The sequence below is a fragment of the Rhamphochromis sp. 'chilingali' genome (genome assembly GCF_963969265.1).
Source record: "Rhamphochromis sp. 'chilingali' genome assembly, chromosome: 9".
NCBI lineage: Eukaryota > Metazoa > Chordata > Actinopteri > Cichliformes > Cichlidae > Rhamphochromis > Rhamphochromis sp. 'chilingali'.
Genome location: NC_137936.1, coordinates 12,797,898 through 12,823,240, shown reverse-complemented (window position 1 = coordinate 12,823,240; position 25,343 = coordinate 12,797,898). Strand labels below are relative to the sequence as shown.

Genomic DNA, 25,343 nt, shown 5'->3' with positions numbered 1-25,343 from the left:
AATCTTTGCATTTTGTTATTATCTCATGACACTTGTTTAATCAGCTACCATCTCTCCTGTGGACTTTTTAATGTCTACAGTCTCAGATCAACACAGCCCTGCCCTTCCCATATTAGATTCTTGATGAATGTGTGTTGTTGTTATTCAGCATGGTTCAATGTGCCCCTTTTTAACTTTGAGCACCCGCCCCTTTAAACCTCTCTGCACGTCCCTGATGCCAAATGTGTATGATTTAAAGTGGGTCATGTATTTGTTCTCACTGATGTGAGCTCATGGAACATATGGAAGAGCTATGGATAGGACCATGTGTTCAGCTTGAATGTGTTCCATTAAAACTGCATCTGGTAGAGCAATTACATCCATATGCTTGAACTTTTGCTTACTTGTCTCTTATTCTGCAAACTGGTGAGATCCCCACTCCATGTCGATCAGGGCTCCAAAAAATCAAGCTTAATTTGAATAAATGAACACTTCCATTGTTCACCAGCCCAGATGGTTTGAATATGGATAAAGAGGTTGTCTGTTTAAATGTAATTTCCGAGCTAGCTCTGCAGACTAAACCTGACGGCTTTTTCTCCTCTTACAAATCTCCAAAGTTTATAGAGAGACGATAACAAAAGCTATACAGTGCAAGGAAGAAAAAACAAAACAACTCATCTTCCGATATAAGATTAAACCACGTGCTTGGATAGTTGAATCATAACACGCCTACTTAAAGCGGTGAGAGGAGGGAAAGCAGTCTATTTCTTTCCCGCGGACGTTAGACTCATCGGCAGGATGATGGCTTGGCTGGGTTTCTTCTATCACCCATTCTGGGCTGTTTCGACGGCGCTACTGGCTGCTGTTGTGCGCCTGCAGATGCGAAACCGCTGGAATCCACAAGCCTGCGCCGTGCGGCTGACAGGGAAGACTGCCATAGTGACGGGAGCCAATACTGGTTGGTTGAATATTAAGAGCCACTAACACAGAGCTGCAGGCGAATTTTGCTGTTAAAATTCTGAATTCTTGAGGTCTTTTTGTTGTTTGTTTGTTTGTTTGGGGGGCTTGGGGGTTATTTTATTCTTATTTTTTTATTTATTTTGTGTGTGTGTGGGGGGGGGGCTTCACATTCCATGGCTATGAAGGGTTATCCACCAATTGTGATCCCAGGGTGTGTCATCACTAAATTGAGGGTCTCATTTGCAGGAATTACAGGAAATAACAAGGTAGCAGCAAGAACATGAAGAGAGGCTGTATTTGTTGCACTTCAAAAAAAAAATATTACACTGAAAAGCGGCCGACATGCTTTGATGCTTTGATAAGATCGTGTAAAAATCTGTCAAAGATTCTGCATGACCGCGACGTAAATCGAGGCAAAACTCTGTGGTAAAATGGAGTGGTTCTAACTCCAGCTTTCATTCCTCTCAGCTCTCAGACACTTACATGTGTGCATTCAGTATCCCTGCTGTTTAAAGTTATTAGGAGGTTTTTGTGGTCTTAGAATATAGTTCCCATTGCTGTTCATCATGACCAGTACCATGATCTATGCATCTATCTATATGCATCTATTTTAAAGTCATTCTAAACCTAAAATGCTAAATCTCATTCTTCGGGAGTTGCAGTGCTGCACTAATATAGATAAGGTGACCTTGAAGCATGTTAATTGTTTACTTGGAAGTTAAAAAAAAAAAAATCAAAAAATTCCTTTTATTACTCCAGATCAAAGGGTGTTCAACAAAGTGTCATCAAAAATTTCACCTACATTAAACATTTATTCAAAGACTAACAATCTAACCTATGAGTTCTTGCGCCTTTATTAACCTTCGCTGACCCTTAAAAATGCATCCCTTTAGAGCCCTGGGGACCAAAAATGGTCCCGCCCCAAAAGTGCAATAAAAAGATTATATATTCATATTTTTTTCCACTTTAAATTGGTCAGTCTTTTAAAACTACTTCTCCCTGAAATATTCATATAAAGTTTTAATTATATTTTCATTGTTTTAACCCTTTAAATCCCAGTTTTATTACATGAGCGCCCTGTTTTTTTAGCCCCAAAAAACAAAAAACTAAATATTTTCCAAAAAAAACATTTGAAGTAATATTTGTTTGTTATTATAATTAGGCCTTTAGATGGAGCAAAGATTGGCACCAACAGTCATTTCGATCGCCTTTTATTTTTTTTGCAGGAGCGCATTTCATTGCACACACTATCGGTCCTAATCGACCACGCCCAAAAAAGTGCTATAAAAAATTTATATATTAATATTTTATTCCACTTTAAATTAGCCAATCTTTTAGACCTACTTCTCCTTGAAATATTCATGTCAAGTTTTAATTACATTTCGCGGATTTTAACCCTTTATATCCCGGTTTCGTCACATGAGCGCACTGCTTTTTTGCCCCAAAAAACATAAAACTTGAATATTTTCCAAAAAAAACATTTGAGGTAATATTCAATTGTTATTATAATTAGGCCTTTAGATGGACTAAAGATTGGCACCAACAGTCATTTCGATCGCCTTTTATTTATTTTTTTCAGGACCAGAAAATGGTCTCCAGGCGGCAAATGCTCCTCCTCTAGGCCGAAATAAGTGCATGTTGCCGGGGTAAGTCGCGACGATCACCGGGGCACGATCACCGGGGACTGCTTTTTCCAGCCCACACGTCCGATACCACGTGACAACAAATACGTCATTTCCTGTTGACTAAAAAAAAAAAAAAAGCACCCTCTAACGGTCCTAGGGACCGAAAAATGGTCCCGCCCGATCAGCGGGCGAAGCCGCTGCTGCACGCCGGAAATGAGGCTTCGTTTCCCGCAGGTCTATCCAAGCAGCCCGCTGTTTTCCAGCAGGGATCAAATGTGGAGCAAGGGCGCCACCCGGTGGACAAATAAAAAAATTACAACTCTAAGGCTCATAGACCAAAACGAGACGGAGACATGAGTAATCACCAAGACATTAACGGTAATAATTCTGCAGTGAAAAATAGCGTTTATAATGGAAGTCAATGGGCCAAAAATGGTCCCCAGGGCTCTAAGAGGATGTGTATTGTTAGCTTAGCCACTGAAGCTAATTTAAGGAAGTCAGACTTGAATTTTGAAATGAAATTATGCCAAACTTTTTTTTAGAGAATTTGGCTATATTCCATTCAACACAGTGCAAATGGCTTGTAACTGAAAAACTAAAATGTACAAAAATGGTCCCAGGGCCAAAGAAGGGTTAAATCTAAAGGTAACAGAGTTGTTTAGAGAATAGGAGAAGCACTAAAACCAGTATAGTAAAAATGTAGGAGGTAGAGGCAACAATGATTAGGAAGGAGACATTCAATGTTAGCTACACACCTTTTATGTGCCGTCAAAATGTTTGATGCTTTGGATTTTCATGCCCAGCACATCACCTAATATTTGAGATGATGATGAGATGAGATCTTTTGCCCACAACCGAGATGACAGACCTTGCCGACCGTACATACAATACAAACATCACATTGGGGAGACAGGTCAGGCCAGGTAGTGAGGAAAAAAAAATTGGAATGTGCATTGAAATGTACCGAAGGGGTAGCCGCATTATGATGGTAATTGAGAATTTCAAACTGTTTTTAACACTCCGACACTGGTCTCTCAATCTCCCGTTAATAGCTGCGAGCTTCTCCGTGATGTTATTAGCCGTCGATTCTGTGGTCTTGTCACTCTTTTTTGCTCACATAGCAGATTCTGAGACCTCACGACCGCAGCCAACTGATCCGAGGTGTAATCCAGCTTCCGCCCAGAGATGTTGTTCTGAGTTGATTCTTTCCTGATGTAATCCAACATACATACGCTCAAAGGTGTTATTCTGAGCATTCACTGCAGTCGTAAGCGCCTCCAAGCTCTTAACCATGCTGCCTTCAGTGAGCCCTTTCTGAGAAGTCGCACCTGTCGTTCCAATCCCAGCGGGCAGCCTTGTGGGGATTTGAACAGCCGGTTCCGCTCTCTTAATTCTCCGATAAGCCAGGGCCAAGCCAGCTCCGATCAGCAAGAACCCTGTTATCATGGTTCCAAATAGGTAGATATCTTCAGCGTCCTCGATCGACAGTCCCGCCAGGCACACGATCCTCTGCCACCCGTCCATCGTGTATCCGGCAGGGAAAGTCCATCCAGGGCACTCGGGTTCTCCCGAGCCCAGACTTCTCGTTAAAGGGTGTCAATAGCATTCAGAGACCAGTTGATCAAATCCATAATTCTCTTTTAGGTTTTAGACACAGACTGTGAGAGAGTGTTCCAGGGAAAGTAATACAAAAAAAGACACGAGACTAGACAAGGACATAAGAACTAGCAGGGAAGATAAGGGAGAGGAGAAAAAGTGCGTCTGCCTCCTCCGAGAGCCAAAGATTTGAGTAAGCACCCTGAACATTCATGGTGAGCATGGTTGCTTACTCTTTGGTTCTGCAATTGTTTGTACAAATGTCAAAAAGACCCTTTCAGTTTCTTTGGTTTTTCTTTCTGTTTTGTTTTGTTTTTTGTTGGGGTTTTTTGTCATTATATCACAGTTGTTTTTCCTGTCATTCTAGGGCTTGATGTATAGCCTTGTGGCAAGAGTAGGACCCTAACACAGAATTTGGAAACACGAGGGAATAAAAACACAATGCCCTGGGTCATTGCCCCAGGGCATTGTGTTTTGAGTTCAAAATCCTGGATCAGTAACCCAGAGGCCATGACACGTCCAAATGTTTTATGACTTTGTCAGTCTGGAGTGATCACATCACTGTTTCCTGTGTTTTTAAAAAAATACAAATATCATGGGGTCCCTGAGGACCTCAGTCAAAAGTATCCATATCCCTACGCAGTCTTAAGATGGATTTCTTCACTTAATGTTTGGCATGGATGTTAAACTAAAGCATCACACAGTATCAAGGGGAGTACAGTCATTTTAAAAGAAAACACTATTATATATTATTTGCTATTGTTCTTAAGGTAATTTATTCTGATGTCCCAAGGAAGTTTATGCAGTTGGTAGTCTATGCCTGTTAAATATTTCAGTAGGATGAGGGTTAAATTGTAACTTTATCCACTTTGTTACTAGGAGCCATATAATCTGTTACCATTTCTTTGGTTAAATGGATGCAAAAAAATGCCAAATTCAGCACAGTCTGTCAGGCATAAATGTGTATGTGTGCAACAACAAGATTATTCCACAAAGAGCTAAAAAATTCTGGGAAATGTCTGATTATCAACAGCCTCATTTTTTACCATTACCCAAATATGTTTTGGGGGTTTTTTAGAATACAGTCAAAGAAACACAATAGAACACTTTCAAAGTAGAAAGAGAGTAGAAACACAGAAAAGACTGCAACCATTTCAGTCTAACACACTGGATTATCTCTGTGTATATAAATATACAAATATGTGTATACTTAAACACCCATCTTCCAGCTTCTGAGGAATTAAAACACATTTTCCAGTTATGCGGGAATAAGAGCGTGGGAATAAGTGAAAGCACTGAAAACAGTAATACTCGCTTTGTGAACTGGGAGATGTGTTATAAATAACCTGCTTATTGAGCCTGTCCAACAGTTTTACTCTGAATTTGCACTTACAAAGTGACCCAAAGACAACGCCACTGTTAAAGGTGCTTTCGTAGCTCTTTGGAATGCTCGAATGCTACTGTGACCACAATAAAAGACTGAGGTAGAATATTTAGTTCAGTGCAGTGAAGGTACTAACACCGGACTGTCAGATAAACAATCAGACACAGTGGGAAAGACTCACTGTATTATTTGTGGTTTTTGTAATTTTGGTCATTATAGGAGTCTCTAAATCAAAGTTACTGATGACAATTATTACCTGATGTAGCGTTGCTTATGACTTATTTAATAAAAAAACTTAGCAACATATTTCTGACTAAAGTGTGTTTAATTAAATTTAAACAAACTGATTCCACACAACGTAACTATGGAGCTAGCAAAGAAGTCTCTCCCGTGTGTGTGTGTGTGTGTGTGTGTGTGTGTGTGTGTGTGTGTGTGTGTGTGTGTGTGTGTGTGTGTGTGTGTGTGTGTGTGTGTGTGTCTGCTATGCTGATACACTCTCTATGATGGATAATTGAAAGCAAATGACAATTAGTGGAAATGTGGAAGTGTTTGTGGTTTAGATTTGTCTTTCTGAAGTTTTCCTTGCTGCTAATTTAAATGACTTCAAAGGAAGATATCTCACTGAGTGTGTACCTTTTTAAAAATCCTCTCAGCACACGTGTTCAGCATATGTGGTGTCGAAATTGAGGCCCGTTTGTAAATTATCCCAGATGATAACATGTGCATGAAGATGACAAAAAAAATGTTGCTTAATAAAACAAGTTTGCCCATAAGCTGCAGTGGATCATCCAGCAAAAGAAGAGATAATTCAGCTCCACAGTTCCTGACCGGAACATCAAAGTCATCCACCAACCAGACGTTCGTGGAAAGTGGGAGTTGTGGGAAACCGTAAGAATTGGGACTTGATTAAAACGTGATTTAGAGTGTGTAAAGCGAAGACCCAAAATGCAGAATGCAAAGACCAAATCTAAAACAAAACGCAAGCCACATATCTCAGTTGAAGATCGTCTGAACAAAAACCCAGAATAGAAACTAAAATGTCCCATTTACATAGTAACAGTATCCAGGCAATATAGTGAAACACATGTGGCACTGTTTATACGAAGACACATTGAGGGTTGTCATGGGAAACAGGTGGGGAATGTGAAACAGCTTGAATTAATTATGTATAAAAAGACAAAGAGCACAACCAGTTACCAAAATAAAATAGGACGCCATCACTGAAATAGACAGATGTGACACTAAGACTTGACATAGAATGACATGGGGGGAAGAAAGCTGGGGGGGGGGGAATCACATAAGCAACTACACTAAAACGACGCTAACAAGAATTCAAATGGAAATGAACAGAAGCTACAAACTAAAAAATCCAAATGCATGAAAATCAAATATAACAATAAATGACCCAACAAAGTCCACAAAACTCTGGGTCTATGATCCAGGATCGTGACAGGATTAGCATTAGTGTTAGAAGCCTAGTTTCTTTTATGCTGATTTACACTAATTGGGAATTCTAAACTGTGAAATGTAATTGTCCTGTAATGTTCTCTTAATAAAGAGTAGAATTTGTGTAGTAATGTAGAATTACTACATCAATTTGTGTAGAATTACACAAATTGATAATGGATGCAAATTGCAGGTCTTAAAGACCTCTACTGTGAAACCAATTGCAAGTTTGCATTTGAGAAAGTTTATCGTTAGGGCTTGATCAGGCGACCTTGAACTCTATAACCTCCTCTTCCATGGTTTACCTTTTAGCTATTTCTCTCTGCTCTCTCCTCTTTCCTTTCACCCTCAACGTGATGCAGCAGCTAGCTCTCAGAACCTGGTTAATAATAAAACAAGGTTTTTCCTTCCCACTGTTGCCAACTTCTTGCTCGGAGGTGGTTGTGTTATTGTTGGGGATTCTTTCGACACTCCAGGATCAGTTCAAATTGCCTTGAGATGACTGTTGTTGTGAAATGGCACTATAGAAATAATAAAGTTGAATTTAGTTGCAACAAAAACCTGACATGATGCTCTCAAATAAAACTGTTTCCCTCTAAGGTTTAGGAGAGGAAATATTTTCCTTTCAGTTCTAAATGTTAAAGGGGTTTGGTTGTAATGGAGAACCGTTTAAAGATTGCATCATTTCATGATATCAGTTAACCTTCCCTCAGTGAGTGAGATAAGAACAACTATCTTTTAGTAGTTTGTCCTCACGTTCATCCTCGCTTTTTTTTTTTTTTTTTTAGAAAGATTCGGGTCTTCGCCTATTTGGGTATATGTTTTAAAACCACTAATATGCGATATGCATACATATATGTGTGTATAAAACATGTCACAGTTTCTGAGCAATAAAGATCTGCTTCACTCTGCTTAAGCTGCATATCTGCAAGCAAATGCAAGAAAACACAGAACAAATGCCCAGATAATGTGAAAACTGCTTAAACTTAGAATAAAATCATAACGTTTGTTTTAGGTTTTAGACCTTATGTAAATCTGTCTTTTGATTAATCTGTTATTTAAGCATATTTCAACAAGTAATGTTTTGTTTTGTTCCACTCTGCTAGGGATTGGAAAGTTCATTGCCCTGGACTTTGCACGTCGTGGGGCTCGTGTTATCTTGGCTTGTCGGAGTGAGGCAAGGGGCACAGCAGCACTTAACGAAATTAGGGAAAAAACAGGAAACTTGGATGTACATCTGCGTCTGGTGGACCTTTCCAGTATGGACTCTGTCCGAGCATTTGCTGAGAGGATTCTTAAAGAGGAGAAGGCGCTGCACATCCTCGTCAACAATGCTGGAGTATCAGGTGATACAAGCAGAGCCGGTCCGAGGATTTCAACACAACCACCAAATCACGCTCACTGCTCATAACTAAATGAAGATGAGCACATACACACAAACTAGAAATAGGCAAATGAATTACATTTCTTATTTTATTTGAAACTGTTTGGGGAAAATATATTCAAATATGGAAAAAAAATCTAAATTCTAAAGATTAATGGCAACATTTTTACAAGATAAAAGCAACACTGTTGTACATCACAAGGTCAAACCTGGAAGAATTTGAGACAATTTGAGCGTTTCATTTGGACATTTTGTGTTAAAATAGTAATCTAACACACAATGTTGTGAGATGTAGCAAAAAAAGCTAGCTATTATAAATTATCAATGAAAATGCAGTTCTACTAAAGTTGGCGAGCAAACAGCAAGCAAGGCTTGTTCTAATGTAAAACACATCAGCTGGCCAGGGACTATATTCAATTTAATTTGTCGAAAATTAAAAGCCAGCTCTAATATGCATAACAACAAAAACAAAAACACACAAAAACATGTCTGTTTGGGTTTTTTTGTTTAGTGAGTGAATCATTGAACAACAGTTTCATCTAGCATGACAGCAGGGATTGAGGAGATGCACACAGAAATCAGGGGCCTAAACAAATGGATCATTGTCGTGACTGGATACAGAAAGCAACGCTTCGCAATAGCTAAACAATCTAGAACAGGGTGCCAAACATAAGGCCCGGAAGCCAAAATCAGCCTAATAAAGACTCCAACCAGGTCTGCTGGACGTCTTTGGAAAATTTGAAGGATGGCATATATTTTGCACCTAAACTGTATTTTCATCAATTTGACACATTTATACAGATCTCATCCACAGCCATTCATACCACACCAAAGTAATAAAGTAATAGATAAACAATAAACCACAGAAAAGCTCCTGTTTCTTTTTCACAGCTATACAATTTTGTGTGTCCGCAGTAAAATAGATAAATAGATAAATAAAATATGACAAATGTCTGTGAATTAACAAAAACTTTCTGCTTTATAATTACTGGACAGTTTAGACAATGGGCTACCAGAACTTTTTCTGTAATTTTACACATTACTTTACATTACAACTCTACAGATTTCTTTCTTTTACTACAGTAGGATTTCTTTTTTTTATGTAAAGCAAACTGAGACACGCTGTTTAATTAGCACATCTTTATCTTATATTGCCATATTTCAGAGATTAAATGTGCAGTTGAACTACTTTACACTGACATAAAGGGGAGTTTTGATGGTCGCTTACGATTAAAGTGGCACATATGTGTCCCACGATCTAAAATCAATTTGACATCTCCGATCTCGAATTTGTATGGCAGACTTTGCAGGGCAGCAACGCAAATATTTACAAGTACAATTCTGAAAAAGTTGGAATGCTGCGTAAAATGTAAATAAAACAGAGTGCAATGATTTGCAAATCTCATAAACCAATATTTTATTTTAGAAGATAGAACACGTAAACATTTAAAGTATGGGGGGGGTGTTACCATCCACTCTTCTTTTAACAACAGTCTGTAAATGTCTGGGGACATCGAATGCATCAAACTGCGGAGCTGCTAGACTTTTTGGCAAGGATTGTTGTCCCATTCTTGTCTGATAAAGTATTCTAGCTGCTAATTTCATGATATGCCAAATATTTTCAACACTTCCCATCTTTACTTCTGAGAACCTCTGCCTCTTTAAGATGCTATTTTTATTCCCGTTCATGTTATCATGTTCCTTCATCTGTTTCTTTTTAGCACCACTATGTTCTATGTTCCATTGCCAAACAAAGTGGAGATTTGTAAATCATTGCATTATGTAAGCAGTGTTCCAACTTTCTGAAGTTGTCTTGTACTAAAACACCACACAGAGTACCAGAGAGTGGTACACGGTGTGCTAGCCTTGTGTTAAACATCAACCTTAGAAAACCTAGTCTGATTTATGATGTCAACTTTTAGATCAACTTTTAATTCTAGGGATTTAACTTTTTATCAATCAGGTTTACCAAGGAACATAACCAAAGATGGATTTGAGGAATCTTTTGCTACTAACCACCTGGGACCTTTTCTTCTCACCAACCTGCTGCTGGGTAAGACTGTGGGGTCTATTTAACACAGGGGATGTACTGTGTTGAGAAAACGAAATGCATAATACACTACTGCCTGCAATTGTCAGGTCATCCTAAATATCTGCCATTTTTTTGGTGTCTCCCCTTCTCATCGTATCCTTGCTGCCACAACGTGTTTCATATTCTTTCCAGACCTGATGAAGAGTTCGTCTCCATCCCGTATCATCAGCGTCAGCTCAGTCAACCACAAGAGGGGTAAAGTGGACTTTTCTCATTTTCACGGCAAGAACCTGAGCTATTTCATGGATCAAGTCTACAACAACACTAAGCTGCACAATATCATCTGTACCAACGAGCTAGCACGCAGACTAAAAGGCACAGGTAGGCTACAGGAAAGCAAATATTATGAATGTACAGGAGGGATCTCTGCCATTGGAAGAGCACTGAAAGAAAATAAATGACAAAATAAGAAGCAGTAACAAAAGATGGATGATGATCACATTCAGATTTAAAAATACACATAAGCCATGGCTTTATGTGATTTAAATAATAATGCACTCTGATGATGATCAGTCTTTAAAAGTTATTCTCATAGGACCCTTGTTTGTTGGGCTTCCTGCTCCTCTCTGTATTTGTATTGTTTGCCCCATACATTATACAGTAGTTTGTCTGTTTTTCTAAGAAATCTGAAAGATGAAACTGGCCTTGAATATTCATAAAATATGCTGGTAAAATACTGAGAGATTCTAGATTCTAGAAAGTATTAAACTTTCATTTTCAGTTTTTGCATCATGCTGAAAGTCAATCTCTAGCAATCATTAGAGGCTGAACGGTGGCTTGTTGGATGATGTTATTTCATTACAGAATGTTACATCCTGTGAGGCTGTGGGAGTGTGTGGACAAACTGTGAACTTCAGTTTGTACCATCAAAAACAGGCCAGCTCCATCTGCTTCACCCACTCCAGCCTCTAATACTTAGGATAAAATTAATTTCTCAACATCCTATCAAACCCTCAGTGCTTACCTTTTCAGTGACCGTCTCAGTGTTGTTTTTTGTTGTACTTTTATCATTACATAGATGTAACTGCAAACTCCGTCCACCCCGGTATTGTGATGACAGAAGTAATGAGACACTATTCGTTTTGGGTCCGTTGGATTTTCAACCTTATTGGGTTTTTCTTTTTCAAGGTAAGTTGAAACAGGCAACCAAACTAAAATAAGATACCAAATCCAGACTGTTTCAATGATGGCACAAACCAAACTGCTAAAACTAGAATAACAAGTTCAAGCGCTAAAACATTTCACATATCTGTGGTTAAGTATAAAATGAAGCTTTCCTGCTGTAGGAATCTTAGGAATCCTTTGTTCTTATTCTTTGCTTTTTTCCCCTTGTGGTTGTATCCTCATCTCTTTCATTTTTAGCCTTGTCTCTCAGATGTATACATCTGTTCTCGCATTTATATTGACATTTTAAACATGGGATAATCTGCTGCAAAGTGGGAAAAGAAAACTACAGTTAGGTCCACAACTTTTTGAACAGTGACACCAATTTTGTAACTTTACCTCTCTCAATCGCCAAAATAGATTTCATATTAAACAACTGAAGTGATTGAAGTGCAGACTTTTACATTTTCCTATCATTGTCAAAGTCTACAATCAAGAGACACCTGGAATGGAAATACAGAACGTTTACAGCACAATACAAACCACTGGTAGCTTTTAGCAAGGCCAAATGCGGCTTTGCCAGAAAACTTCTAAAGAGCCTACCCAGTGCAGTATTTGGTGCATTTGGTAATGTCCAAGGATTTTCACCCCCTTGAATTAATACTTCAGTCGGACATTGACTTAGCATTCACTGTGGTGGTGTGTAGAGGCAGAATTATTATATACTTGCACCCCCTAACATTACCTTACAATATATTGTAAGGGAAAGTTATTCATCTGTGACTTGTATCTGTGGTGTCATCCAGTGCTCAACAACTGGCTCTAACTAGGCACAAAACAGGGCTGGGATTACATGTTTTCCAGCTGCATATTTGTAGCTCTAAGGATGTTTGTTGACCTTAATTTTCATGTTTCCTCTCCACCTTTCCTAATCTCCCTTTCAGTCACCAGAAGCAGGGGCAGTGAGCACAATCTATTGTGCTGTAGCAGAGGAGCTGGAGGGTGTAACCGGAAAGTATGTTGATAGCGACTGTTCCCTGACTCTGCCTATCCCTTTAGCTCGGGATGCTGCCCTCGCGGTCAAGGACTTTGAATTCTGCGAAAGACTGACATCAAAGCTCTGAAACCACTAGCTGGGAGGGTTTGATAACAAGAGGGGTCAAATTCCAAAGTCATTCACACTGCACCTACTGCCTATGCAATTCTGCCACCACAATGTCTGATTTTTACTATTTTGCCTTAAGTAATTTGCATGCACATTTTCTTTAAATAACTGTATTTTTATTAATAAAGTTTACCCAACAGTGACCACTCAGTGCAATTCTTTCTTTTTAAAGGAACATTTAGTGAAATCTTACAAGTTGTGTCTGTGTCCCTTGGGATCATTGCTAAATAGCTTGAATGATTTTTCAGAATATGCATTACGTCTGTGTAACCATCATGCTATAAAGGGTTATGAATTTCCTTGAGGTCTGAGAGAAATCAGTTTCTCCTGGGAAAGAGGCTGACACCCTGTGGCCAACAAGCCAAAATGCTTTCACAGAAATTACAGCGCAAACTAGAATGAGTGACACAATCACTTCCCTTTATTGATTAATTCAGTAAGACACAATCATTCTGTGCTTTTCGAAGAATTTATACAGCGTTCATTCCCTCATGCTATCAGCCTTGTTACTTTGCTGCAGAGACAGACAGTGAGAGAACATTATGATTAACAAAGATTTGCATGCATGTATTAAGGTTCTTTAGATAAGATCATATTGTGGCTTTTTCAAAAATGTGACTTATCACCAATTATCTTGCACCAATCAAATACCTTTCTGACGCCCCTGGGTTATTTCATGGATGATCTCTTCGAGCACTGGAGTCACGTGATCCAGCTGTTTTGGTGAAAGACGGACAGAAATCTCCACGGTCTTCTCCTGGGCAGAATATGCACACATAAGTGTTAATGTCTGAAACAGGTCTCGCTTATAAATGAGACACTGAGTCTCAATTGGACTACCCGTATAAATAAAGGTTAAATAAAACGTAAACATAATGCCTTATGTTGAATTAAAAAAGTGTTTTAACTGTGACTGGATTGAAAATATTACACTAGTTGTGAAGGCAATTTGTTTGTCTGTGTGCGCAAGCACTCACAGGATTTCCACCACGTTCTGTCTGAGGAACCTGTTGGAGGGTGACTTCTTCAAACTGGCCATCCTCTGATCGAGGCTCCATGTCCTTTCTCCCTTCTCGCTCCTGCAGCACGGACACATGCACGCATAGATGAACAAAATGAGACAAGCTGCTTTTTTTTTATTTCTTAAGAAGCTTTGTCTTCTGTCTTTAAGTCACAGTTTAAAATAACCTTTATTCATCTTGTGAAACAAATCGCAGTTCATTTCAATCTAAATTTTGTTTTATATCTTTCCTGAGGGTCAAGAACTACAAAACTGAAAAATTCTAGAAAAGAGTGAAAAATGACAGTCAAAATGCAGTAAAGTGATGCCATAAACTATACATAAGCTCAGTGAGTGAGCAAATTCTCCACTTGGACTGTTTCTCTACCGTGTGAGATTCCACAAGGTGCAATTCTGGATCCATGATTATTTTCCTTTTCCATCCTTCCTTTAGCATGCATCAATCTTTGATTCAATTTTTTTCTGGAATTTGTATCATTTCTATGCTAATGATATTCAGATGTCCACTGTAGCTGACTGTTCATCACAGATTAGTCAGTGGCTTCGGTAATTGCCTTGTTTTAAACTAACAAGACTGAGGCCATGATTATGGCTCTTCTTGAAATACATTCAAGAATCAGTCAAGTGATTGCTTCCTTTCGCTCATCTGCGTAGACCAGTGTTCGTTATCATGGTGTAACATTCGACTCCTCAGACTTTGAGTCACACATAAAATCTATCTCACATTCCTGTTACTTTCACTTAAGGAGCATTTCTAAATCGCAAAGTATGGTCCACACCTTTGAACTAGAGAAAATTGTTCATGCATTTGTGTCACCACACCTAGATTATTGTAACACCTTATTTACCGGGTTAGATAAATCATCGCTTTCACATCTGCAAGCGAATTTGCATTACCCGAATTTTATTCTCTTTATGTTGGCTTCCAGTTGAGTCGAGAATTTGTTTTAAAATTCCCACACTTACATGCAACTTCTTGTTAAACACCCTTCTGCTTGCTGTTTTCACTCACAAGCTCTACCAGTTGGTCCCCATACTAGACTAAAGACTAGGAAGAGACACAGCCTTTCAGCCTGTGGCACTAAAGCTCTTGAAGAGTTTACCACTCCAGCTCTGTTTATCCAACTCTGTGGAGTCCTTTAAAAACAGGTAAAACCTTTTCTGTTTAGTGAGGCCTTTTGTTGACATTCTTTAGTTATTTATGCTTTTATCTATTTTTATTCTGTTTTAATATGCTTCTCCATTGATTTTAATTTTAACTTTTAAATGTTGTTCATCCTTTGTGACTCTTGTCACTAAAAAGCATTACATAAATATGTCTGTGAAGGTTCTCAGTCATCCAGGTCATCGTAGTCAAAGGAGCTTGCAAAGAAAAGCGTCTGGACTTCTTTAAGTTACTTGAAGACGTTTCACTTCTCATCCGAGAAGCTTCTTCAGTTCTAAGGTCAAATGGTGGAGAGTCCCAGATATAAACCTAGTGGGAGTGACCCCCCACAGAGGGACAAAAGGACCCCCTGATGATCCTCTAATCGCCTGAGCCAAGGTGTGAAACTGGGTGTGGGTTCACACCTTGGCTCAGGCGATTAGAGGATCATCAGGGGGTCCTTTTGTCCCTCTGTGGGGGGTCACTCCCACTAGGTTTATATCTGGGACTCTCCACCATTTGACCTTAGAACTGAAGAAGCTTCTCGGATGAGAAGTGAAACGTCTTCAAGTAACTTAAAGAAGTCCAGACGCTTTTCTTTGCAAGCTCATTACATAAATAGACTGTACTTACTGTGTTATTTGCTAGGGAAAAAAACAACAACAAAAACTTAATAGGCCAATTCTTTATTTGCTACATTAAAAAGTCTGTAGGCAATATTCCACAATATTTTCAGTTATTTCACAGAGCCTTTTGGTTTTTCAGGAACAGTAGTAATCAGTTTACCAGTATGTAAAAGGAACTAATCCTAACCTTCAGAAAAGTTTGGGATCATACACCAATGAGCTAAACAGCTGATTCATGACTGAAAATCATGACTGATTTTGTGGTCTGGATTGACCAATTCTTTCAGCTCTAATTTAGCCCTAGCTGTGCACACATGCTGCTTACCTTCATCAGCATCAACTCTTTTGGGCTAAAGAACGTGATGTGTCCCTCCGTCCTCTGAACCAGCAGCGCCATCAGGCACACCAGCACCACACAACCAGCAACTGCTCCACGCATGCTCAATTTTCTCTGTCCCTTAGAAACATACACATTGGTATATACAGAGCAGAAAGTTCACACACAATACAGTCTGAAGGTGGCCAAGGGGCTCTATTTTGCTGTGGTCGACATCTGACATGACATGCAGCACGTAACCAAGAGCGGACAAAGAAACACAAGGAATCTCATGCTTATGTAATACAGAATTTGGGAAATACATTAGAGATAGGGAGGGAGAAGACTGGGGGGGGGGGGGGTAGAACAACAAACTCCTCCAGGAGCAAGATAGATAAGAGATAGATAAGAGGTTGGAGTCATATTTACAACCAGCAAGACAGGTCTGTGCACAAATGTGAGTAGATGAAAACAGAACATCAAAGAGAAAGACAAACGAGAAAGACCTAGAGGCAGAGAGAGACAGGAGCACAAGAAGCCAGGAGTTACTCACGTGCTGTGTCAGCGTTGGTTAGTTGCTTGAGGAAGTGTGCTTTAAAATGAGCAGAGCTCCAGTGGTCTGAGTGTCAGCTTGTCGCTGTCAGCCTTTATATCAAGCCCTCTCCTGATCCCTAAGCTTTTCACTGTCCTCCCTCACATCCGCTCCTCAACAAGCTCCTTCAAGCATAGTCCTGGAAACACAAATATTGCTCAGGAACGGTTGGCTCAATTTTTTTTATTAGGTTAGTATGCTCACCTAATCTTCACTGGTATGTATAAATTATAAGATGAATGTATACTGTGCAGAGTTTTTAAAATATCTAAGTAGTCATTTAATCATTTATTTTTACTCATTTCAGGAAGTAGAATTAACTCATGTATGTATATAACACATCCTACAAAAGACAAACTGCAAACTGAGAAGTAAATCTCAATTTTTATGTGACTTTCGTTTGAGGCACTGAGTTAAATATAGAAACAATTTCGACAGTCTATTCAAAGAAGTCAGTCATATATCCTTGGCTCCAAGTAATTATCTAACACATTCTGACATTTATGACCTGCTACTAATTTGTGTTTGTGCACATACAGAACCACATGCATCTGTGCCTTGGAAACCTCATGACTTATTTCCTGCACGATGGCGAAATGTTACTGCAATTTATTTTTATTTTGTTGTCAGAATACTCAGCAAGAGTGTTTATTACAGGCATTGCTATTGTTCTATGTGGTTTATTACATTTTAAATGCATAGATGAAGCTCTGTATGCCTTCTCTAGCACTTTATATAACACCAGCACTATGACACACACTATGACTCTTACATTTTTCTAACACCTAGAGTATGTATTTTAAAGTAACATTTAGAGATTTAGAGTCTTTGGGATAAATTATGGAAATTGTATAACCTTTATATTATAATACTAGTAAAGAATATGTATAAACAGTTTAAAATAAACCATGCTGTATATTTTCAAATCTACATTTTAAACTTTGGCGTACAGAATCAAAAACCACAGCAAATGTTTCAAGACATCACTCACTGGGTACTGAATTTGGGATTTTCCCTTTAAAGGGGGAAAATCTCACTTCCAATGCCATGTTTTTACTCTTGGACTCTTGATTGATTGATTGATTGATTGATTGATTGATTGATTGATTGATTGATTGATTGATTCCAACCATAACTAATGATTCTCAGCAGAGCTGAGCAGAAGCAGCTTAAGACTCACTCTCCGAGAATTGAGGTGGGGGGACACTGTGGGGGGACCAGCAAATTCAGGGGGTGCATTGCATTAACTTTTTAGGAATTACAGTCATTGATATCTAAAGTCCCCCATTTTCAAAGGATCAAAGGTAACTGGACAGGTCCCTAACAAGCAATTTTCTGCTCCCTTGTTTCATGACAAATAAAGCAGCTGGAAACATTTGGCGTTAATTCAAGTGCTTTTGACAGTTAATCTCAATGAGAGGTCCAAAGAAATGTTGATGCAACTGAAGGAGTTAAAAAAACATTCACAAAAACACTTGACTTGGTTAGATTTGGTAACCATGTCATTGTAACAAGTCTACGATCAAGAGAGCTGTTCATGGATAAAAATAAGGTGCAAACCACTAGGTACACTCAAGAACAATGCCATTAAACATATAAAGAACCTGCAAAGTTGAGTAAGTGTTGTAAATGTTGACTAATTATACCACAATGACAAGAAGAGAAAAATATGGAGAGAAATACCTAATGATTATTAAAGACGTAATTCTGAAGTGCACAGGGTGGTATTCTGTTCATATTCAGCCAAATACTGCAAAACTGATTAGTCAACACTTCACAGTGCAAATATATAATGACCCAAGGGATAATGCAAAAGCAACTGGTGAGCCATGGCAATGAAATGGGATATTCTTCAATTGCCTATTTATCTGATCCCAACCTAATATAGCATTTTTAAGTAATTAAACACAAATCTGAATCCAGAAAGACCCACACACAAGCAGCAACCAAAGTGGCAAGAGTGCCAGCATAACAGAGCATCTCAAGGAAGAAAAAAGCATTTGGTGATATTTATGGTTTACAGACTTCAGGATAGGATTTTCCTTCAATTAAAAATAAATAAATCTTATTTAAAATGATGCTACTTTGTACAGTTAGTTTTTAACCCGGGGGGACACTGTATAAAAAAATTGCTGTAACTCCTAAAAAGCTAATGTAATGCTTTTGTTAAGCGCCTTTAATTAAAACTGAACTGGACTTCAAAATCGCATATTAATTGTAAGATTTGGAATCAATTGTGGTAGTCTGCCGATGTGGTAGTCTGTATTTTTTAAACTACAGTCCCTGGCTATAGATTACGGAAGCGTAGAGCTGCCACCCAGGCACGACCCAGGTACAATATACTATCATGTTTGTACAATATACTTTTCACGTTTGAACAACATAATATCACGTTATTACAATATACATAATTATCACGTTCGTACAATGTATATTGTACAAACAGGAAAAGTATCTTGTTAGAACAATAAACTTTTCACGTTATAACGTACGTGATACACTTGTATTTTTCTTTGGCCTGGGTGGCAGCTCTACGCTTCCGTAGCTCTACGCTTCCGTAATAGATATTTAGAACCTTATATTTTAATGTTTTTTTTCTTCAGCATAGGAAATTGGGGAAAGGAAGCAAATTGAAGCTTTCTCGGTCGGGTCTCGCGATGTCAAAGCTGCTACCGCGGGATTTGGGGCGGCGCTGCAGTTTGCTGAAACGCTTGGACGCAGTCTTTTTGCTGAGGTGAAGCAGCATAGCAGACACGAACTGCGTGCTGCCGCGGAGATTTTCCAATCATGGTAAGCTGAGCGGGTTGGATATTTTGGCATGACTGCAAATTGTTCATTAAACTATGCACTTTAAGTTTCTTTGCAGTTAGTTGGGTTTTAAGAGTACAAATGTCTAGTTAGATTTAGTTCATTTCTGTCGAGCTAAAGGCCCTCCGACATTTGGGGAGCAGTTCCGCTAGTGCTGACATTAGCTGGAAAAATATCTTACTTTAAAGACTTAAAGTGACTAATGATGTGTCCAGCTGTGTTAGTCGCAGTCGTACCAGAAGCACTGTTATATTGACAGTGCTGTAGCAGGTATTGTACTTTTCTAGGGGCCGTGTTAGCACAAGCTAGCTCTTAGCAAGCACGTTATTCGCGGGCCTAGGTCGACACGTGGGTTCATCGAGACTGCAACGTGGTTACGTGTGAAAGTTACGACGAAGCAATGGTAACTAAACCTGAAGTAGAAAAACACTTTTGAAAAAGCTACTGCACATTTATGCCTAAAATTGCAATCTTAGCTTAGGAATTAGTCGAAAGTGAAGTTAGCTTGTGTCTCGCTGGTCAGCACGTGGGGACTAATAAACACTTGATCTGAACGTAGTTTTAGAAACACCTTCCTGTTTTTGCTGGCTGCAAGTGTTACCTGTTGACATCTGTCGTCTAACTCGATTGTGCACGATCACCTTCCCCAGGTGTTGCTGCACGTGTTGTTCGAGCACGCGGCGGGCTATGCGCTATTCGCCGTCAAAGAAGTGGAGGAGATCGGCATGCTGCTGCCCCAGGTGCGTCCCCTTCCCTAACTCCTGTGTACTATCTGTTTTGTGTGCTCTTTCAGCAGAGCACTGATAATTGTGCTTTTGTGTCAGGTGGAGGCGAGCGTGCTGAGCCTCGGAAAGTTTAATAGCATGGTGAGCTTAGCCGCCTTCTTCCCCTTTAAGTCGGCCCAGGCTGCCCTGGAGAACATGAACGCCATCTCTGAAGGTATGTATGATTATCATTTTTCTCTTTAAAAATCTTGTGTGGAAAAGTTCTCAGCTGTAATGATGTTTTTATAATCTGTCAATCCACTGAGTTATTGTGCTGACAGTTTCATATCAACCCTGAACACCTGAGGAAAGACATGGACAGATTTTGATTTGTTCTTTTATCTGTAATAATTGTTAATGAGACTACTTTAATTATATATCCAATTTGTTCTGAGATGGCAAATTATCGGGCTTTAATATAATAATATCACAATAGTCCATGTTGCAGTTTATAGATGGCTTTCCATCTCAACCACATGTCTACAGATATAACTCTTCCATCCCTTGCAGGTGTAGTTCATGCTGACCTGAAGCTGTTCCTAGAGACCAATCTGCCCCAGTCTGGGAAGAAAAAATCAGTGTTGGGGGTTTCTGATGGCAAGATTGGAGCAGCGTTACAAGAAGAACTTAGCAGTTCAATCCAAACTGGAGGGGTGGTGGCTGAGATCACGCGAGGTGAGAATTTTTACCTGAGAGTTATTTCGAAATATGCAAAACGATACTGTTTATAAAATAATGTGGACTGTTGTGATGTGAGCTTGTGATCCTGAAACTTGTGAAGGTTCATACTGAAAATCTGAACAGCCGTTGGACCTGCACTTTTCTGTTGGTGTTCTTCTTAACACTCAGCAAACCTTCTCAATCTGTCCTGTCCCGTCAGGTTTGCGTCTGCACTTCCACTCTCTGGTGAAAGGTCTGACTGCCCTGGCTGCCTCCAAGGCACAGTTGGGTCTTGGCCACAGCTACTCCAGAGCTAAAGTCAAGTTTAATGTCAACAGGGTAGATAACATGATCATCCAGTCCATTGCTCTGTTGGATCAGCTGGACAAAGACATCAACACCTTCTCCATGCGTGTTCGGTAGGAAATTTTCATCACACAGTAAAAGGACTGGTTAACTGGTTTTTGCATAAAATTAAACAGTTTAGGGAACATGTTAAACTTTCATGCTGTTAATCTTTCACTCTTTTTAATGTCAACCTCTAGTTTTGTGGCTTTTCTGTTGACAGATTTGCATCAGGCTTTTTGTAGTTCGGGGTATCGCACATTTTGGGGCGTCCTCCTAATGCTTACCACAGACAGCACACCTCAGAGTGCTGACTGTATAGAAACAGGAGGTACATCAGTTACTCCCAACACTTCTGTTCTGCCAGCTGTTATCTGGTGAGGCAACACTGTTGGGTGGAACATCGTGTATATTTACTAGCTCAGCATCTTGTAGCTGTTTGGGGTGTTGTGGCGCATGCATTCATTTTGGTGTGAAATATCCTGGTGCAAACTGTCAGAGTGCAAGATCATCTAGAACATTTAGGCATCAGTTATTGTCAGTTTTAGCATTCAAGTCTTAAAAGCTCCAGGCTTTTCCTACCGATACAGGACTCTGTGAATAGAATTGGATATCTAAAGAGAAGGAGAAGCTGTAATTTTGAAAGGGATATTTTTCCAGCAGTCTTGAACTTTGTGCCATCTTAATGGGTAGTTCAGCATTTAAATGTTTAGTCCAAAAATCCTGCACTCAAAGTTTTAACACCCTCTTGTTTATCTACAGTGAATGGTATGGCTACCACTTTCCGGAGCTCATCAAAATTGTGTCCGACAACTCGATGTACTGCCGCCTGGCTCAGCTCATTGGAAACAGGAAGGAGTTGTCAGAGGAGAACCTAGAAAGTTTAGAGGAGGTGGTGATGGACAGTGCCAAGGCTCAGGCCATCCTGGATGCATCACGCTCCTCTATGGGTGAGTACACCACACATTCAGAGTATGTGCTGCATAATTTCACAAATACACATCCCGCTTGGGTCAAAGTTAATTTCATCCATATCCAAAGTTAATTTATGCCAGCTTGACTCTGGCTCATCCACATACTCCACATTGTGCCCCTTTTTTGCCCACTCTGGACTACAAGTGTCCTTGGTGTCTAACACAGGGGGGTAGAGTAGTTCTCTCATAAACCTGTAGTGAAGGCATGCATCCTCACTGCGGATCCTGTCGGGAGAAACAATCTCACGTTTCATGCCATGTACTGGTTTAAATGTCACAAATGCAGCACCTGCTAAAAATATAATGCTGATCATCCTCTGGTTTGGTCTTCAGGTATGGATATATCTCCCATTGACCTGATTAACATCGAGAGGTTTTCGAGTCGTGTCGTGTCTCTGGCTGCCTACCGGCTGGAGCTGCAGGAGTATCTGCGGTCTAAGATGAGCCAAGTGGCTCCAAACCTGGCAGCCTTGATTGGAGAAGTGGTGAGTCGAAGTTTTATTTTTAACCCCGACACACGGACCAATGATGTTATACCAAAATCTGTCAATCCACTGAGCCAGTGTGATGAAAAATGTATTCGGTGCTGATGGTCCTCATACTGTGTTGTGCATCCAGTGTCAAAATTGTGATTTATTTTTTTTTGCTTAAGGGGGCCATAACAGATTGTCTTATCTCCAGGTTGGAGCACGTCTGATCTCCCACGCCGGCAGTCTGACCAACCTCGCCAAGTATCCAGCATCCACGGTTCAGATCTTGGGAGCAGAGAAGGCCCTGTTCAGGTACTGGGGCACCCCCTCCCTGCTGGGGAAAAAAGTGGCTGCAGTGATGGCAGGGCTGGGCTGGAGCAGAGCTGGGTGACTGGAGAAGACCCAGTCTCCTCTGGAGTGATCCTGCTCGCCCAAATGCACACCCAAAGTCTGAGCACCCACTCACAGCACAGAGGTAGAAATTTGGCTAACAGTACAGAATGTTTGAAGTTACCATCAACAGTGTCTAAAACTAAATTCTAGCGATAGCGTCCACGTAGCTGCAAAGTTAAGTCGTATGAAACGTGTTCTTTTAAGTGCCTTCCAATGTGCATATTTTAATGTTGTCCACAAGAGGGAGCTGTTAAGTTGCTGGCATATTAGTTCTATATGTTAATGTGTGTACTGCCATTTGGATGTGGCTGAACCTCATGTCACTGGTAGTTGTCCTTCCTGATAAACTGCATGTTAAACCTGCGTATTTCAAGTCCGGTTAACTGCTGTGTATAGACTTTGACCAATAGACTGTGAAAAGGTAACATTTCACACCTGCCGTTCATCCTGATTATGAAAGCAGCTGTATTTTCACAGAGCCCTGAAAACGCGTGGAAACACCCCCAAGTACGGCCTCATTTTCCACTCGACTTTCATCGGCCGTGCCGCTGCCAAAAACAAAGGCCGCATCTCCAGATATTTGGCAAACAAGTGCACGATCGCCTCACGTATCGACTGCTTCTCAGGTGAGTGACCCACCACACGCCTGCATCGGCTTACATACATGTGGCATCATTGCAGTGATGCTCATATTTTTCGTCAACAGTATTCAGCCTTAGGGTTGGTGTTGAGAAGCTTTCTCCTGAGCAGAGCCACATGTCTTTTAGGGACGCTGATTAGTCAAGTATAATCCGCTGCTTGTTGATTAAGCTGAAGTTTTCTCGCTCTCTTACAGAGTTGCCCACAAGCGTGTTTGGTGACAAGCTGCGTGAACAGGTAGAAGAGCGGCTGTCTTTCTATGAGACCGGCGATGTACCACGGAAAAATGTGGATGTCATGAAAGAGGCTCTCAAAGAGGTTAGCTTGAGATTTTTATTATTGATTTTTAAATGTCTTGTCAAAGGCCTAACAAATGGAGAATCAAGTTCCTGTAAGACATTTCAAAAGTATCTTTGATTCTTTCAATCTCTGTATGCTGTAAGTGATGAGACATCTTTCCCTGACATCTCAGTGAGGGTAAAAGCTGATTTAATGAGCCTGATGCAGCCCCTGGACCTCTGGGGAAAATCTCATTGTTTTACCCTGATTTAACTGAATTTGTCGTGGGGTTTTTTTTTTTCTCTCTCTCCTCATCTTAGGCTACTGATGTTGCAGCTGAGATCAAACGCAAACTAGAGAAGAAGGAAAAGAAACGTAAGAAGCGTGAAAAGAAGTTACAAGAACTTGGAGAAAATGGAGACGCTAACGGTGACGCAGAGGTAAGTGTTGTTTTTCTGTGGCCTTGGCATGTTATGATTTGAGATGGGACCCAAACATGGTCTCTTCTCAGTGTACGGCATGCCATATAAGAAGACTCCGAACCATTGGCTGGTCCTAATCAATGGGCTTGATCACTGAAGAGAGTCGTACATTAAAGCTGTATCACAGCCATTGGGCTTTCAGGCTTCCAAGCATTGAAAAGAGTGTTTCTGATATTTAAATTTATTTATTTATTTATTGTCTGAAGGTGGAGAATGGAGAAGAGGACAACACTCTTAAGAAGAAAAAGAAGAAACAAGCAGCTGAGGAGATGGAGGCACAGGCAGAGGAGGCCCCCTCTGGAGAAAATGGAGAAGAGACTTCAGCCAAGAAGAAAAAGAAACGAAAAGCAGAGTCGGAGGAAGCTCCAGATGCCGAGGATGGAGCTGAGGAAACTGAGACTCCTGCAAAGAAAAAGAAGCGAAAAACTGATGCTATGGACACACAGCCAGAGGAAACCCCAGAAACACCCGTGACTGAAAAGAAAAAGAAAAAGAAGAAAAAAGATGCTGCAGAGTAAAGAATGGATGTGTGGACAATAAAATTCTTATTTTTGTGTACAGTTTTTGCTTTAATTCAGATAACCCCTACATAAGGGCGTTAACTGTATGTCTAGTATATCAGTAGCTTTGTTGTACTGTCTCTTATTTTTGTATGAATGCAGGTTATTTTGCTAATGAATGCTTATAACTGTGCCTTGGAGTCGGTAGAATTTACCTGCACTTCTGAAAATAAATTGCCTCTCAAGATTTTTTGTTTTTGTTAAAAACATTTTTTTTGGGGGGGGGGGGGGGGGGTGGGGGAGCAGCATCACTGTTAACAGGTAATATTTCCTGAAAACCATCATTGGGAAGCTTTCCAAAAAAAAGTAGTCATGTACTACTGTAACATACCCCGTCCAGTCGGTTCACCTGGCACACATGACCTTGATTATATAAGTTGGCATTTAAAAGTCACTGTACTGAATGTCCTCATCGGTATGGAGAGGAGGCAGGCACATTTCAATACACCACTGCTCATCGAGGCTAGTCCACATATTTTCGTGTGGACTGTTGACATAACTAAAATAGTCATGCCTGCACAGACTTTCTGAAAGG

The 25,343-nt window shown here is 40.0% G+C and overlaps 3 protein-coding genes across 5 annotated transcripts; 2 read left to right on the top strand and 1 right to left on the bottom strand.

The window, feature by feature from the left end:
- The first annotated feature begins 721 nt into the window (after window positions 1–721).
- Window positions 722–12,852, top strand: LOC308402344 (retinol dehydrogenase 11). Of its 2 annotated transcripts, none has more exons than XM_080891101.1 (6): window positions 722–937; window positions 8,097–8,336; window positions 10,338–10,427; window positions 10,599–10,661; window positions 11,485–11,594; window positions 12,515–12,852. In XM_080891101.1, exons 1-6 carry the CDS (start codon window positions 778–780, stop codon window positions 12,692–12,694), a joined length of 843 nt encoding a protein of 280 aa, XP_080747227.1. In that variant the 5' UTR covers window positions 722–777; the 3' UTR covers window positions 12,695–12,852. The 2 variants fall into 2 exon arrangements, with proteins under 2 accessions (XP_080747227.1, XP_080747226.1); XM_080891100.1 differs by having other exon boundaries at window positions 727–937; window positions 10,599–10,787; window positions 12,515–12,846.
- A 283-nt stretch (window positions 12,853–13,135) lies between these two features.
- Window positions 13,136–19,983, bottom strand: mlnl (motilin-like). 2 transcript variants are annotated; one of them, XM_080891104.1, is made up of 6 exons: window positions 19,844–19,983; window positions 16,396–16,573; window positions 15,852–15,983; window positions 13,713–13,814; window positions 13,387–13,492; window positions 13,136–13,249 (listed from the first exon to the last, which is right to left on the bottom strand). In XM_080891104.1, exons 3-6 carry the CDS (start codon window positions 15,963–15,965, stop codon window positions 13,242–13,244), a joined length of 330 nt encoding a protein of 109 aa, XP_080747230.1. In that variant the 5' UTR covers window positions 15,966–15,983; window positions 16,396–16,573; window positions 19,844–19,983; the 3' UTR covers window positions 13,136–13,241. The 2 variants fall into 2 exon arrangements, with proteins under 2 accessions (XP_080747230.1, XP_080747231.1); XM_080891105.1 differs by having other exon boundaries at window positions 13,140–13,249; window positions 15,852–15,977.
- Window positions 19,102–24,995, top strand: nop56 (NOP56 ribonucleoprotein homolog). The gene is made up of 12 exons (XM_080891099.1): window positions 19,102–19,224; window positions 19,893–19,982; window positions 20,067–20,181; window positions 20,517–20,681; window positions 20,887–21,085; window positions 21,774–21,961; window positions 22,319–22,470; window positions 22,667–22,767; window positions 23,326–23,474; window positions 23,684–23,805; window positions 24,087–24,206; window positions 24,455–24,995. Exons 1-12 carry the CDS (start codon window positions 19,222–19,224, stop codon window positions 24,764–24,766), a joined length of 1,716 nt encoding a protein of 571 aa, XP_080747225.1. The 5' UTR covers window positions 19,102–19,221; the 3' UTR covers window positions 24,767–24,995.
- Window positions 24,996–25,343: the final 348 nt, after the last annotated feature.

What these genes read in the sequence shown, in the direction of transcription:
- LOC308402344 (XM_080891100.1), top strand. Translation starts at nt 778, where the DNA reads ATGATGGCTTGGCTGGGTTTCTTCTATCACCCATTCTGGGCTGTTTCG. An exon ending in CAACAATGCTGGAGTATCAG is followed by an intron (nt 8,337 to 10,337) that starts GTGATACAAGCA and finishes TTTATCAATCAG; the next exon opens with GTTTACCAAGGAACATAACC. An exon ending in TTGGGTTTTTCTTTTTCAAG is followed by an intron (nt 11,595 to 12,514) that starts GTAAGTTGAAAC and finishes TCTCCCTTTCAG; the next exon opens with TCACCAGAAGCAGGGGCAGT.
- mlnl (XM_080891104.1), bottom strand. Translation starts at nt 15,965, where the DNA reads ATGCGTGGAGCAGTTGCTGGTTGTGTGGTGCTGGTGTGCCTGATGGCG. An exon ending in AAGAGTTGATGCTGATGAAG is followed by an intron (nt 13,815 to 15,851) that starts GTAAGCAGCATG and finishes TCCGTGCTGCAG; the next exon opens with GAGCGAGAAGGGAGAAAGGA. An exon ending in CAGAACGTGGTGGAAATCCT is followed by an intron (nt 13,493 to 13,712) that starts GTGAGTGCTTGC and finishes TATTCTGCCCAG; the next exon opens with GAGAAGACCGTGGAGATTTC.
- nop56 (XM_080891099.1), top strand. An exon ending in ACCTTCTCCATGCGTGTTCG is followed by an intron (nt 21,086 to 21,773) that starts GTAGGAAATTTT and finishes GTTTATCTACAG; the next exon opens with TGAATGGTATGGCTACCACT. An exon ending in ACGTATCGACTGCTTCTCAG is followed by an intron (nt 23,475 to 23,683) that starts GTGAGTGACCCA and finishes GCTCTCTTACAG; the next exon opens with AGTTGCCCACAAGCGTGTTT.